At 45.5% G+C, this 16422-nt stretch overlaps 2 protein-coding genes across 3 annotated transcripts in view; one reads left to right on the top strand and one right to left on the bottom strand.

The window, feature by feature from the left end:
- Nucleotides 1–5101, top strand: part of LOC146207318 (protein FAM76B-like) — a 58300-nt gene extending 53199 nt beyond the window's left edge. For both annotated transcript variants that reach the window (XM_084585403.1, XM_084585435.1), the window contains one exon: nucleotides 2372–5101. In XM_084585403.1, coding sequence (XP_084441529.1) covers nucleotides 2372–2470 — 99 coding nt within the window. In that variant the 3' untranslated portion in view covers nucleotides 2471–5101. The remainder of the gene's footprint in view (nucleotides 1–2371) is intronic.
- Nucleotides 5102–10453: 5352 nt separating this feature from the next.
- On the bottom strand, nucleotides 10454–12627 carry LOC146207317 (FAST kinase domain-containing protein 5, mitochondrial). The gene has a single exon (XM_084585342.1). It carries the CDS (start codon nucleotides 12337–12339, stop codon nucleotides 10462–10464), a length of 1878 nt encoding a protein of 625 aa, XP_084441468.1. The 5' UTR covers nucleotides 12340–12627; the 3' UTR covers nucleotides 10454–10461.
- Between the last annotated feature and the right edge of the window lie 3795 nt (nucleotides 12628–16422).

The following is a 16422-nucleotide window of genomic DNA, read 5'->3' as shown; positions in this document are numbered from 1 at the left end:
GGCCTCCAGGAACACAAAATTTCTGACAGCAGAATTGTGGCTAATGTCTTCCCATAAACCAGCCCCGTAAACTGTCTTCTTGAATAAAACTTACGTGCATTGCACAATTTACCAGCCTGCACTGCAATGCTGCCTGTCATGCTTGGCTTGTCGTGTTTACAATCTTGACTCGCCACCCACATCCTTTCAAGAAAGAACTTTCACCTTTTCAGGTTGGTGGTCATTCATATCTGCTCAGGCCTACCATATTTACTCGAATTTAGGCCGACCGAAAAGACAACTGCGAACAAGAAGTACCGCACGCAAATGACATTTATTTACATTATCCTGCTCAGTCATCGTCATCACAGACTTCCTTATCGCTGGGCTCCTCGTAGAGTGCACAGTCTTCGGTGTCACCAAGTGCATTGGAAATGCAGCACTTGTGGAATGCGCGCACAACCAGGCATTCCGGGATATCATCCCAGGCTGCAGAAATCCAACTGGGCACGACTCCCAGCGATGCGCGCTTTACATGACCTGTTGGTGTAAGCTCACGCTCTTCACCAAGCCAGTCCAAGTAGTATTCGCGCAGCCGATCCTTGAAAGGCTTATTAAGGCATACATCTAGAGGCTGTAACTGGCCTGTCATGCCGCCAGGCATGATAGCGACGTCGGTGCTAGCTTTGGCAAGCGCAGCTTTTACGTCGTCAGTTAAGTGGCCACAGTATGAGTCCAGGACTAGGCGTGAATGTTTGGCCAAGAGGGCCCCTGCACGCCGCTCCCAAACTATTCTTATCCACTCCTCAACCATTTCGCTTGTCATCCATTCATTTTCATTAGCACAGACAATCACATTCCTAGGAAACACTTCCAGAACTGGAAGCGTCCTCCGTTTGAAAATTACATAGGCGGGCAGCTTGTGGCCATCCGCCGTGCAGCACACCATCACCGTCATACACTACTTCTCATACCCGGCTGAGCACACTTTTACCTTCATCGCACCTTTTTCATTGACAGTGTACGCCACTGGCACGTCAAACCATACAGGTGTTCGGTCAGCGTTTCCCATTTGCCCTAGGGCGTAGCTGTTCTCCATCGTCTTCTTTATAATGAATCGCTGAAACGAAATCAGCTTCTCTTCAAAGTCGCCCGGCAGCTTTTGACAGATAGACGTGTGATGTCGGAAGCTGCAGCCAAAGCGCTTCATGAACTTTTGCAACCAGCCCCGGCTGGCTTTGAACTGGTCCCATGGAATACCTCGCACTCTTGCCAGCTCTCTTGCTTTGGCTTGTAGCACTTCCGTGGTCACTGGAAGTGTTGCTGCTCTCTGCAACTTGACGAACTCGGCCAGTGCTGACTCCACTTCAGTGTGGTGGCCTTTCTCCGGTCTTGTGAAAGTCCTCGTTGCGGCGCAAGCAAAATTTTTATCACGCTGTTTCCTCCAACGGCGAACATTCTTTTCATCCACGCCAAAGTCTCGCCCAGCTTGAAGATTTGACGATTTTTCTGCAGAGAGTATGGTTACGGCGGGTCCGCTGTAGTTGCGGGTGCCACACATGGCGACCTTTGCTTTACATGGCGTAGTGAAGCCTTCGCTTCAAAAGTCGCAAAAAATTGCACAAAGACTAGCAGTTAACCATCAAAGCAATCCAAGGCTTGCTGCATTTTGCAAGGAAGCACTAACAACGCGCACGAGAAGACGCATGATGGCAGAAAGCAGCACCACAGCATGCCAACACGTTTGCCAGCAGCTGACGCGGGTGGCGATCATTCCGTTCTCCCATCATGCTTTGCATGGATCCGCCAGGGGATGCCGCGGCGCTACAATTTGTGGAAAGGTCTATACTCGGTGCTGGTACCCACTAGTGATTGAATGGGGACAAGCTTTCCCTTGGTGTGGTGCTTGGCTTCTCCGATGTGAGATGCTTGGAAAGTGGGTCGGCACTCTTTGTCCAAGCCAAGCCACCCTTGTGCCGTTAAAATTCAGCATCAACATCAGCTCTTTCTTCTACATTAGGCACATACTTTTATACAACCCGAAAGCGGAAGTGCAATGGGCATGCACTAGAACAAATGCGAAGGTACTGTGCTTTTTGAATTAGTGCCACAAGTGCAGTCGAATCGAACACACCTTGCAGTACATTGACAGATTCTTGTTCGTTTTCTTTTTTTTTTTTTTTTTTTCGTGCAAATTTCAGAGGCTAGGCTGCACTATCATTTGCTTCAAAACTGGTTATAAGTCCATTTTGGTGCAGATGCAAAAAGTTTTGAATTAAGTTGAAATATTTTTCTTTTCTTTCCGCAGATGCTTCAGAAAGGAAGCATGCCACTCTTGCTTTACACAAGTGCCTCAATATTTGCTTGAACTTTGTTTTTTGTTTTTTCACAGAACAAGCTCCTGACACTGCAGAAACAGATTGCAGCCAAGGCCAAAAGTAACCGGAAGAATATGACTTCAACGGACAGCCCATCTTCCCTGATTACGTGACCGCAGTGTGATTATTGCTTCTCCCACGCGCATTCTCTCTTGTGCCCACATGACGGGCAGAGGTGGCCATTGTCGGGTTCCTTCATTGTTGCTCATCCTCACCTTTTATTTTGTTTTTAGGCGATATTCTCATCTCAAATCTTTTTTTTTTATTTTCTGTTGCAGTTTGGCAGGAGTTTTATCGTGTTTTCCTGAAAACCTCATTTAGCTGGGTGCTGGTTTTTAAAGCGATTTGGTTTTTTGCTTGGGTGTTGTGGAAGACTGGCAGTAGAGTATTGGCATTGTGTTCGAACTTGGATGTTGCTTAGAGCAAGGAATGCACGGCATCAGGAATTCCACTTGGCCTACCAGCATTGGATTTGCCTGACGGCACGAGACTAGATTTCTCTTTTTTATCCTTTTAACATTTTATTTGCCTGGCGGCACACGTGTAGATCATCGTTCAGTGAAGGTAGATGAGCCACGCTGCATGAGCAATGTCAATGCCATCAGTGAAGAGGTTTCATAATGGCATATACTTTGAAGCTCTTATGCATACCTTGATCTAGCATTAAATCATCAGATAGCGATGCTTAAACAGTAATTGAATGGCTGACACAGTGGTAGATTGATAGCTGTAAGAAATGTGAAATATGTAAGCCTATATGCTTTTAATTTGCGTTGACCACTAAGCCGGTATTTGCACACATCAAAAAGCTGTGAAAGTGTTGCCATGACGTCAGGGTTGTGTGAAGACTGTGGCTTCATACAGAATGTAACTTGAGTTCATGTGTTGCCAGGGCAAAATGTAGATAGTATGCTGCGAAGAAACTTCCAGTTTGCATGCTGCATGACAACATATAAATTTTGAAAAGGTGTTTGCCTCTTGGCTTACTGTATATCGGACCTTCGGGATGGTTTAATAAGGTTTCTGTATCCAAACATGCATTGTTTTGTTGAGCATGCGAAGGTGCTTGGGCTGAGATCATAAGGGTTATTCATGTGCAACCATGTGACTGGCAATGAGAAGCTGAGGGACTGGGGACACCTTAGCTGCATATTTGCACTGGTGTAACCAGTGAAAGTAGGCAGAAGGCAGAATTGGAGCAAAAGCGATGTACCCGTTATGTACTCCTTTACAACCTGCTGCTGTAGGGGGTAGCAAGTTTAGCAATTATACATGTGTATTACATCACGGTTGCACACGATGTCAGGGACGAGTCATGTATGGCTAGTTTTTAATGCTTAGCACTCGTGTGCAGTTTTTCTTCAAATGACGGGGAAGAGGCAACCTTCCTGATTGGCTACGCCTTGTGTGACTGCTTGCTGCATGTTTTTGTCTGTGTATGGCAAATACTGGCAGCAGACTGTTGTGGTTTTGCTTGTGGCGATTATTGTACACTAGCCAGTTAAAAAGGTTAGCACAAGTGACATGACCAGAAGTTGGAGTTGCATCGTGTGATGCTGCAGTTTATGAACACGCTAGTAGTATTAGCAGAACAGGAAGGCCAGCAGTGAATACAAAGGAACAGCTGAAAGAAACCATGAAACGATTTTGATAATCTGCTTTCTATAGTTGTGCAACAGATCTGTAAAGGGTTTCTGAGCATTCAAGTCAAGTTTGAAAGCTTTGCAGTGCCCTTTTTTTTTTTTAACAATTTTTAAAAATAGCTGTTTGCAGCTGGTATCTATGTGTTCTCGAACGGTAAAACCATGCATTGCCATTTGACAGTTCCTGGGATCTGTCAATTGTGCTTATCCTTTTTTTTTTTTTTTTCATGACTTTGTACCTTGTGTGTTGCCACCAGAAAGGGAACTAGTACCAATCTAGGTGATGCCCAGTCCATCTGATTCAGTAGTGTAGCAAATGGTCCAGTGTACTTTGTGCTGGGTAGCACCCAGTTTAATGGCTTCAATTGTGCAAACTCAAAGGTGTTTAAACAGCAGTCCCTTCTGATCTGAACAGTCATTTGTGAATGTTGAGGATATGAGTTTGTGTTACACTGCCCCTCCTTGCTGTAAAGGCGAAGCCAGTCTATGTTGAGGTCATATGTTACAATTGTCTTGTGTTAGGTCTGTCTGGAGAGTATGCCGACTCGGCTGGAGAAACGTCTAGTTCAAGTGAGCATTGGATACAGCTTATTTAATAGATGGACTACGCTCACTTGGATACTAGATGGGAGCAGTACTTCATTGCCTTTCGTCAAAACATCCGTGTAAATTTTACGTACTGCAGAGCAGTGAGTGGCCGTTTGCTGTCATGGACAACAAGGTTTGAGGTTTTTAGTCTGTACACAACAGGTATAGCATATATTAGTTTTAATTCCACTTTTAAGCAGTTGCTACATGTATGGCCTATTAGAATGGCAGATGATTTTAAATCATTGACAAATAACAGTCTGCATTGTGCTGTATCAGAGCCAGTTTTTTAATTTTCGAGTTTGGCTGTTATGCTCTATTTTTAAAAGATATATGAAAAGTCGCCTATAGTGTTTTGTCTTGTAAAGGCTGCTTATTTTGGTCCGAAGCCGAGTGGAACTTTGCCTTGCAAGTACTAGTGTTTGTATGTGCCATGATTAACTTGATCATTGTAAAATTATTTCAAAGCATTGTACATTTTAAATGGCAAGGAGAATAAATTCTGCAAAATTACTTGTGTGCTGTTTGTCAAAGTCCATGTAGTGAGAGATGACCTTATTCTCTCGCATTGAAAAGCAGTGGAACTTTCAGTTAAGTTTCCAGATTCTCGGCCAGCATGCTGAGAATGATGTCTGTGCTGGTTCTCTAGTGCCTCAAAAGTTGTGTAATTTCTCTTGCCTGAAAGTGCATAAATTCATGGCTTGCTGAAAGGTGCACCTTTTTTTAATTTTTCTGGCTACAGCAGTAACACAAGAGAGAAAGTGAGCAGAGTGGGTCCAGAGTAGATGCAGGTTAATGACACTCCAATCAAAATCTGAGAGTTGCTAAGCATACCAGGGCATAACGTTGGGAATTTTGAGTGCTGGTAGCATAGAACTGACTCAGTTCGAGATGAGAGGGGTCTTTGTTCTGCAGTCACCTTAGTCCGACATTTGCTGATGATCATGATGCAGGGGTAAGTCATGAAAGTGCATGCACCCGGTAAATTTTTTTGCATGAAAATGCTCATGTCACAAGAGAGCAAGGAGTAGTGGCTACATCTTCCGTTCAGCTGGTCGGCAAGTATTCATGCCATTCTTAAACAATTTACGAGACCCAGTAAGATAGTTCATAAAACATTCCTTTAATTTCTTGCAAGGCATGAACCTGTAGTCTTTGCAGCTGCTACTCTTCCAAGTACTTTAAACCGGTATCTTAAGTAACAGAATGTCAAGCATAGCCATACCCGCCACATTTTACGATTTTATTGTAAAGTGCCAGATTTTCAGTGCTTTCTTACGAGTATCGTAGTGCCCACTCTCATTTTACGATTTTTCCTAATTTGACATGTGAAAACGCAAACCCAGCTGGTTTTGTGCCGTGTGCGCCGTCTCATGGCGGGCTGTGTACTCCGCGGCGCATCTTATTTGTCGCATCACTTGCCGGCGCTTCTACTTCAATCAGATCATGCCCGTTAAATAAAATACGGCTACATCATCATCGCAATTGTTCACTTTTCGGCTAGCCGAGGCTGTCAAGTTGTTAGGCTTACTGTGTTGGCAGCATAGTTGCTGCGGGTGCGATTGTAAGATGTCTACAAGAAGTACTTTTGAAGTGTTCATGCCCAAATATTCAATGGAATTTTTGTGCATACAAAAATATAGCAAAGACGAAAGGTACACTTTCTGCACCTCCTGCTGCTTGATGTGAATATTGCGCATTCCGGTCGTCGGGAAATTCAGCTCCATCTTGGTATAAAGAAGAATAAGGATTCGGCAAGTATCGTTGACACCAACAAGAAGATTAATGGGTATTTTAATTCTGAAGTGGACCAAGCCACTATTCAAGCCGGGTGTCTCTTCACGGCTTTTCTGATCGAGTAGAAGTAACCATTCAGGAGTGCACGGACGAGCAGGGCACGCTGTTGCTAGTCTTCAGGACATTGCGCATACTTTCAAGTATTATACGCTCTCAGAAGTTATGTTAGGCATTCTGAGTAGCCAGGGGGAGGGCTTATGGGGCTTCAGCCCCCCACGCAATTTTTTCATATTGTCGTACACCGCAGACCAAAACAATCACCAGAGCCGGAAGTCAATCTGGACTTTGTCTCCAGTATATCTTTTTCAGGCCCGAAAAGAGATGTCGGTGGGAATAAAAAATGGAAAGGTGCATTTAGTTTTCTGAAATCGTTCATACTATACTATACTATACCATACTATCAGACAAGCTGACAAAGCACGCAGAGATGGAATGCGTGGAGAAAAGAAAAAATAGCTAGAAAGGAGCGTGACGCCACATGCGCAACCTCCGCAGGCCAAACTCGATCTTCTGACGCCGCGCTGTCTTCTTCCTCTCGGGCCTCTTGTTCGCACTGGATCTCGGTGTTTTTAGCCGCTATTTATGCTCCGGTGAAAAGTGTCGAAGTGGTCTGCTGAGAGCCCTCGTCTGTAACACTTCAATTTGTTAGAGGTCAGATGCTGCATTATAATCAAAAGTTATAAGCACTCTGGAGAGAGGGTAGGCAATCATTTCATCTGCGGGTCTGTCAAGAAGTCTGCATATTCGAACTACTGTTAATTTTATGGCTGGAAGACTGCCTATGATGAATTATCAGTTCTGAATTTGCTAGCTAAGCAAATGATTTTCGTCTGGAACAATACATGCGCAGGATACTCAATGGAACAAAAGCCCCGGACGGTACTATTCTTCCGTGCAATCTTTGCATCCCGGCATGCAGAATTTGTGGCGCAGTTGAGTGGTGACATATTGATGATAGGTATCTTGATACGAGGAGGTTGAGCAGCAACGTCAGCCCACCTCGAAAAAAATTTCTGGCTATGCCACTGCATTCTGACTCACGCAGAGTGTGAAAGAGTGTTTAGCAAAGTCAAGAAGACATGCACCAGATTATCCTCCTCCATGTCAAAAAAAGGGCCGTGAACAACTTAATTGTCAAATGCTAGGAGTCTGGAGTTTGTCACAAGCAGGTGTTTGACAAGGACTTTCTGCGGAAGGCAAGAGGAGTAACCTCCTCAGTACTTTCCCAACCTTTCACTTCAAATAAGTATTTCTGAAGTTGTGTTTACGAACCTTTCGGAACTCTAGTTTAGACTGCTCTGTTTTCAATCATTGAAAAGAGATTTTGAGTAATAAAAACATTTTAGTATTTTTTGGCATCTGCTATAGCAGATTTAGCACTGTGGGGTTGGCAGGTCTGCATTGCTTTTTGGCAGTGCGCTAGTAGCAGTGTTAGCAAGCAACCAGGTCCATCGTTGCCTCAAACCACACTAAACAGCCAACTTGGCACGACCATTCCAGGATGGTGGCACGGTCACAGTGTACTAGTACACTGTAGCAGGATATCCTTGGACTTGTACAAAATGTACCTGTGCTCAATAGACTGTGAACTTCCATTTAGTGCATGGTACAGGGAAGCCTGAAGAGTGAAGAGTTGCTAAACTGTTGCTCATTATTGGCCAGTAATACTGAAGTATGGCACGGACATTTAATGTGAAAATGCAATTTGTCAAGAACAATTGGGACACTTGCACACGAAGCAACAGCATTAATGGCCCCTACACACACATACATGCCCCTTTCAGTTCAGTTCAGTCATGTCCGACTATTCGTGACCCTATGGACCATGTCACGCCACGCTTTCCGGTCTCTCACTATCTTCCTAACATCACATAACTTCATCTGCAGTGCTTCGGGGATGCCATCTAACCATCGCGTTCGCTGCCTACCCCTTCTCCGGCGACCCTCAACCTTTCCCAACATCAAATCTTTCTCCAGCGGCTCCTCTCTTTTCATCAGATGACCAAAGTAGCTGAGCTTTAACTTAACAGTGCCTACCCTCAGAATTTGACCCTCCAATGAGCAGTCAGGGTTTATGGTCGACAATATCGACTGATTTGATCTTCTGGCAGTCCAAGGAACTCTCAAGAGTCTTCGCCAGCACCACAATTCAAACGCGTCAATTCTTCGGCGGTCAGCCTTTTTCACAGTCCAACTCTCGCATCCATACATCACAACTGGAAAGACCATAGCACGAGTTATACGAATCTTGGTTGGCAGACTAATGTCTCTGCTCTTTACTAGGCGGTCAAGGCTAACCATTGTTCTTTCCCAGAAGCAGGCGTCTCCTAATTTCATGGCTGCAGTCTCCTTCCCCTTTGTTACTTGCTTAATCACTAATCTTTCATTTTGTGCCTCTGTTATCCCACACATACTAGCATACAGTCAAAAGCTGTCACATTGTGTGAAAGACCACCTGATAGATGTAAAGCTAAGCTGAACTAGTAATGGGCCTACGTGGCCTAGGAGTAGCATGTCAACTCTGGATCCAAGGATCATCAAGAGCTTGTTAACACTCACCCTCCCACCTCAAAGGTGAAGCCCGAGTTGGCAAGCACCATGTCTCGTGCTCTTTTGGTGCCACACAACCCGAGGGCCGGTCAGTGCACGGCCATGTCGCCTGCCCACTACCATCAGCCAATCGTACTCGTAATTTTTCGCTCATAACAATGACACCAGTTTTAATGAACAGGGCTTTTAAGAGCTATCATGTAAAATGTGCAAGAAACTTCCTTAATGTCGCATGTTTGTGATGCTGTGGAGAACTTGTGGCTTCCTTAATCTCCACATCGGCAAAGAATTGTGGATATCAGTGGCTTCTGCAAAACAGCATTAGTGTTTGTCTGGAAGTCAAAGAATAGGGGGGGTGCAAATATTTATTTTTTATTATCAAATTAAACATCCCCCTAATTAATGCTCTGGATGAATCAAATAGTACACATTCAACCTTATCAAATACAATCTCAAGTTCTTGTTTTGAGTACTTTTTAATAAAAGACGCATAGTTTGAATTGGTTGAATTGGGCACACTGTAGTTTTCTTTGGAGACTTTCAAAAACAACTACACTTCCAACGCCATACAGTATGCTGCTGCAATTGCACTTGCAGCACCACAAAGCAGTTCGTACAACCACATGGCGTCCAATACCAGGCGACACGGCGGTATTCACCCACACATTAAGTTGTGGCTCGCAACTCCCGCCCCTCTCATCACCCGAGATATAATGCTAATTTCTTTACTTGCCGTCATTAGGAAAGGTAGTTTTTTCTGTCAATGACCTGAGGGTCACCAGCTCAATTTACTGATTTCACGCTGTGTGCTCTTAGTGGAGATCACTGTTGCATCTTTTAACAGCTACAGCCTTAATTTCAGCCTCGCCACTAGCACTTCGCATCAATATACATTTTGTACGAATATTCACACAAGTAGCGCATAATCACATAATTATTCAATTCGGGCTGTTACACTGTTCCAACCATATCTGAATCACTTTCGATAAAGTATTACTTGCATACCCCTAAAGAAGAAGCAGAAGGCCGAGTGTGCAAAAGAGGAGATGTATATAAAGTATCATCTTGGTGGAGAAATCAACGTTTAGAGAGAGAGAAAAGAAGTCTGAAAGCAACTTTCGATATGAATTCTTCAGTGGATGCTTACAACAGTAACTACTAACGGCCTTACATGGTGACATGGTAAATTCCCAGTGGCTTGATGGAGAATGCTAAAAAGAAAGTACACGGCATGATCAGCATAGAAGTTAGCTTTAAGCATGAGAACCTTAGCTTTTGCAAAAAAGCCGTCACAGAAAAAATGCACCGCGATTTTCTATTGGTACAAACACCTGCAATGAGTCACATTTGTGATGTGCTGAAAATAAGTTCACTTATTAAACTGAGCGTGTTTGTTAGTCCCTGATGATATTGGCCACATAATGAAAGCCTTTACAGACACTTATTTTGCAGCACTAAACTAGTATGAACCATATGAGAAGCATCTGACCATGTATATAAAAGTTGTACTTCGGTGGATACATCGCCTACATGGTTCGTTTTATTGAGCAAGTATCTGGAATCTCATCAGACACCCACAAAGCCAGTAACTGCTGCTCAATCCAGAGGTCAAATGTTGATCTTGACATCTGATGGAGAAGGAAATGAGGCACTTCAATTACTTTGAATCCCAAATGGCAAAGCTGGCGCAGCTTCATGTTCTCAATTCCCAGAAGCTTGCCAGAATTGGTACTGTAGGATCCAGGCCCATGCACAACTATGGCACAAGACATAGCTTTGCCTTGTTCCTGTGGTTTCCATGCGGTGCGAACAAGTTCAAGTTTGCATTCTGAGGCTCTCAACTCTCCACCACATTTCTCTAGCGAGAGCAAGATATCAGGATAATGATGGTGGGCTAGTGCACGTGTGACATGGCAAACATCACCAAACCGGGCCCGCAAACGGTTGGCAATTTCTAATGTAGCCCTCTCGGCACGGACCAGCCCAGTCGTTTTCTGGTCAAGGTCTCGCCCAATTAGGTGGCGTTCAGTCCGTAGGCCTTCAAGTGTCTGCTGACTCAGCCATGGACCCAAGTACTGTGGGTGTTCAATCTGCACTGAACTCTGGAGTGCTTCTGCATGAAAGCTGACATCTTTGTGTCTATGACTACCACACATCCGATCCTCATTTAGTGCCATTACAAGGAGGTCATTGGAGTATATGCCAATAATTGCCAGGTACCACGCTGCAGACACAAGTGCATTGTGGTGAGCTTCTATCTCTGCTTTCCTGCGAGGGCTACACAGCTCTTGTAAGATGGACTCTAGGTGTTGTTTCATTCCTTCACAGCTGTGATTAAACAGTGCCACAGCTCGCAGCGTCCTTGCTATTTCCTTGAGGCGAACTGTTGTCAGCTTCACCACAGTGTGTTGCAGCGCAGCGTCTAGAAGTCCAGGGTGGTAGCTTTTCAGTGCAGTAGCCAGCGTAGTTACTTGTGCTACAGTGGAGGGAGCCCAGTTACTAATGCAAGGCTCACATGCTGCAAGAGCACTCTGCCATCTGGATGTGTCGTGGCCAGACCGACTGTAGCGAAGTGCTTTTGCCAATGCGCCCACGACAATGCTGTCTGCTTTTGAAGCATTTTTCTCCAGAGACTTCACAATGCAGCCAAGCAAATTCCTGTCTCTAATTACCTCCTGACATTTGAAAAAGCTTTGACAAGCTATGCCTACTTCTGCAACACTAAGCTCCTCGAAGCAAGAAAGCAGCTTTCCTTCAATAGCACGTTTTACCTCCTGTACCATCGAGCGCTGAAGGTTTGTATAGAACAAGTACTGAACCATTTCTTGCGCGGTCAAATTGCCGATTGCATGCCCTACCAAGCGAAGCATGGTTCTGTTGTAGTTCGTGATCCTGCTTAGCCTCAGATGATAGAAACAATCGGCTAGTAGCAGTTGGCGTTGTTTGTCCCATGCGGTACATCGAGCGCTGCACTCGTGATCAAGCGCGTTCCACAGCAGTTTAAAGTGTGGAGTCGTCGTTGACTCGGTCTGCGGCCACAAGCAAAGGCTAATAAGAACGCACTTCAAACCATCATAGGACGCTGCCGGCAGGTCTGCGACGACGTCCGCTATAACAGGTTTGAGGTGCTCGCTTTCGATGCAGCTGCGTTCGTCCGCTTGCACGGAGTCTTCAGCGAACCGACGCGCGGGTGTGCCTACGGCAGCGTAAGCAGCACCGAGAAACTTACGCACGGCGTTCTTGTTCGGCTGTGTTATCACGCTGCCTTTCAGGCCGGGTAATTTTTCTAAAACTCCGTGGAAATATTCATTCTCGAGCTCGCGATGAATCTTGCCGTGAAGTACACGCCGTTGTGGGAGTAGCAGGCATTCCAAAACTGCACAAGGTCGCCAAATCCGATACATTGCAGACACGCATTGGCCGCACGTAAACGTCGTGGCGTATATCAAGCACAGTCACAACGCTGACCAGCTTCAAGACCACAGTTGACACCTAGTAGAACACGAGAGAGCATAACTTAAGACGATCACTTCTGCAAGCCATGCCACCATTATAACGTGCACTTTAACGACCTGCAATGTATGCGTGCACAAACAGCGCTCCACTTCTACACAGACTCATCTCATCATTTACCATCACAGCCACGGTAGCTTTTATCACCGACCGTCACACACGTGCCGTTGTCAGATGGAAGCATGGAGGATGGAAGGAGGTTACAGTGCCCAAGGTATATGTACAATGGTAGCGAAGGTTCCATAGGCTCCCATTGGTCCAAAAAATGGCGGCTCATGGGCACCGCCATATTGGGGGGCAACTACGTATGAGTGACGTTGAATGACGTCACGCATACGTATGTTTTTAGCGCGAATTTTAAAGTGGTCTTTTTAAAGAACCCGCCTTTTCAAGCCGGTATCTCATGAAGGTTGCCTTTCAGTGCGCACCAACCTTTTCCAGTCAAATGTGCTCGAGTTCCTGCTAGTTATGGCCTTGGTAATGTGCAATTCGGAACCCAATGAAAGTTACTGGCAAAGAAGGCAGCATAGAAAGGCAGCAACACTTTCAGACGCTGGCTTATCTTGGCTGGCTAAGAATGCAATCATGCATGATTCGTAGGGGAAACCTTTGTGGAAATACTGATGCTACTACTTTTGAGTACAAGGTATGATGCACAAAGCACAGGCTCAAGTGCACAGTTTGCAATACAGTGTACGGCAAGTATGGTTTTCATATTCATGCTTTATTACAGCAACCAAACAAATACAGTGATAAAGCACACCAACAAAAAATACACGTCACAGGCAGCTCAAGCAGTAGTTTCTTTAAGCTGGCTATTCATCTTAATGGTCACAGTGCGGATAGAAAAAAGCCCTGCAGTTCCACGAACGTTGCCAGGTAGGAAATTGAAAAGCATAGAAGACAGTGCTGCTTCAATTGAGGCAAACATGACATGACATAAGTAGGCGCATCAACACGGGTCGCAGCTTTTTTGACGACAGATACGCAGAAGGTTCGAAGTGCTTGAAAAAAAACCCCGCAAGTCTCGCAGCTGCCATGGTGTCTTCTTCTCCAGGCTGACGTTGTGGTAGCACCCACGCTCACGCTCGGCACCTGGACGTGATGCAACGTGCACGTTATTCACAATTGCACCGTAAGGAATACTGCATACTCCAAACGCCAATGCGTCATTATTCCTGTCAATGCTAACTGCAGTACATTATATTTCCATTATATCTGAACTATGGTAGTAAATGCTCGCCCCAAGCTCTCAGCGCCTAAGAGTGCGGTTACGTACGCTCGTCCTCATGGCATGCGGGTAGCTATACTTTTCTATGGTTAAGATTGACGAGAATGAAGTGCGTTTAAAGTTACCCTAACGGTCATGCATATGCAGGATAGCAATAAGAAGACAGGCAGTAACTCCTGAGTGAATTCAGTTAAAGCACCCTCAAGGCCGCGCATATACACGTGGCTGAATTTTGATACTACCAGTTGCGAGGGTCAAATTGGCTTCGCGGTGTTGGAAAACTATACAGTGTTGTGCTCAGACTTGTCAGGCAGCACAATTGGTTTTAAATTGGCCTTCCGGTCAGTGGCATGCGCGTGGTTGCTCCTGAGAGCCCGGTATCAAGTTAACGCTGGTGATAGCCGGTTGCATGAAACTCACCATAAATCAGACAAATGGTGGGCCTGGGGGGGCCTCCTTCGCACAGCTCAGCACTTAAAGTGTGTGCCCTGTAGTGTATTACATAAATATCACCGAAAAAAATGAACCCACGTGCGCACGAACTGGTTACAGAAACAGAAGCCCAAACAAACAGAAACAGAAGAAACAGCCCAACGAAAGCATTCGGAGCATACCTAGAGCAGACGCCTTGTAGCAGACGACACTGACAACAGCTCACCTGTGAAAGTCCAGCGGGAAGCGGTGTAGCTTGACACCGACGCCACTGTCCATGCTGTCGCAATGTGCCACGGCGCATCGTTTCTTCACACGCCGCAAGCTCATCTTGAAATAAAGCGCTAAGCGCTTCAAAAGAACAGCGCGAAGCGTGCAAAGACGGAAAAAGACTTCGCACTGGCCGCACGTCGAAGGAAACGACAAAAACCGAGAAAACTGCCGCAGCGGTGCGGCGGGGTGCAAATTTTACAAAACGGTGACAGAGACGCGACGCGCAAGGACGACGAAAACTTCGCAAAAGGGGCATTTCGAGACTGGCGATAAGAAACCGCTTCGTGAGCTCCCGCGGCCACTGTGGCTGGGTGCCGAAACAAGGCCTGCAAAGTCAAGCTGCAAATGCACCGCACACTCATCAACAGGGGGCGCAACAAGAACGTTGCAAAAAATTAAAAATGGGGAGTAATATTTTGCTAAAATAGTTTACCTATTTTACAAAACGTGACATTAAAATGTGTATTTCTTTATGTTGTTTTATAGCGTTTTTATTTGTGCTTTTGAATTTCATTATCTAAGTGTTTTGGCCCCCCCAAAGTGGCTGTGCTGCTGTCGCGCTGGACCGTTTTTGGGCCCAGCCTTCGCTACCATTGCACTATAGTGCCGACCGAGGCCTCCCGCGTGGCACCATGAGCGATGAATGCCGGCGGCCGCCGCCAGGAGCGCTGCAAACTGGGTGGGTACCAGCCGCGCTGTCTGCTGCTTACCGCGCTCTCACATCTTCGGCAAGAGGGCTGCTTGCACTGCATTTCAGCTCTCATTAAGTCGCAACAGACCTCAGCTATAACTGAAGCCGCTGACTACAAGTTGGACTGGAAGCGGCGCACGTATTTAACGCTTCTTCCTTGCGAAGGCTTCTGCGAAGTTTGAGCATCTTAGTCCCGGACATCCCGTGCTCACAAAGGGAAACACTGAATTTCTATTCGAAGAGCAATTAAAGCATAGGCATTTATTGATATAAAATATATTTGCAATCTCTTGAACAAAGTGAAATGCTTTATTTTTATTGACATATGGTTCTTTCTGCGCACTGTACACTTGCTGACAAGTAAACACGTACGCGCAGTTTTATTTATATATTGTATATGCGAACAACACAGGAAATAAAGTCACGCAACACTCCTCTTTTGTATATGTAATAACAAACACAGGCACATATGGCAGAGTTGCATGAACAGCAGAGCACAAACGAGGAACCTTTACTTACAGCGGCTAAGGTACATCGCGGCCTGTGATTGCACACAGGGTTTTGCCGAAGTCACCATCTTTTGAATGAAGAAGCTGACGAAGTTTTTTTTTTTTTTCTCAGATATACAATACGCACGAGACGCGGCCGGTTCATCACGAGGAAGCTCGCATGGTAATGCCGCGCTTACGGTGAAACATGCGCCTAATATATAACTGCATCCATATGACATCATCTCATAACCTACTGATGCCCTGAGGCAATAAATATCGACTAAAAAATATATATATATGACGTATGTGCAGCGCAAAAAAGGACACTCGAGGGACACAGAAAAGGTACACAACACAGGTGCTGCCTGTAGCGCCTGTGTACACTCTTTGTGCTACACACTGCCATGGAGCACCGTTACCGACTCGTCCAGGTTTCCATCCTTGTGAATATAACTGCATGCTCTAAAAATGTTTCTCGCCAACAAAAGCAGTTGCCGTTTACCTTCCGTCATTTCTGTCGATGCTTCGTTCCCATTGTACAGAATGCGTACTTACGTAGCATCAGATAGCGCAGTAATACGTACGCTCCTTGTTCTAACGGTAGCCCCGTTTGCCAAAAAAGCAAGTCTTCTCTGTGCACCACAGCTTTCTCTTTGGCATTTTTCTCTGCAGTCTAGTGAGAGGCACTGGGGAAACAACAATCGCGAACCGCGCTTCACCACTGGCGGGCGACACAGTAAAAAAAAAAAAAAAAAAAAAAAAAGAAGGGATACAGGCGAGCACAGAACGCGCGCACAAAACGCGAAAAAAACAAAACCGATGCAATCGTCGCCGAGCAGGTAGAAGTGCGGAACGA

Source organism: Amblyomma maculatum, chromosome 1 (assembly GCF_055883805.1).
Source record: "Amblyomma maculatum isolate TAMU_Amacu chromosome 1, ASM5588380v1, whole genome shotgun sequence".
Lineage (NCBI taxonomy): Eukaryota > Metazoa > Arthropoda > Arachnida > Ixodida > Ixodidae > Amblyomma > Amblyomma maculatum.
Note: the sequence above shows the minus strand (reverse complement) of the source record. Positions and strands in the feature narration are given on the sequence as shown.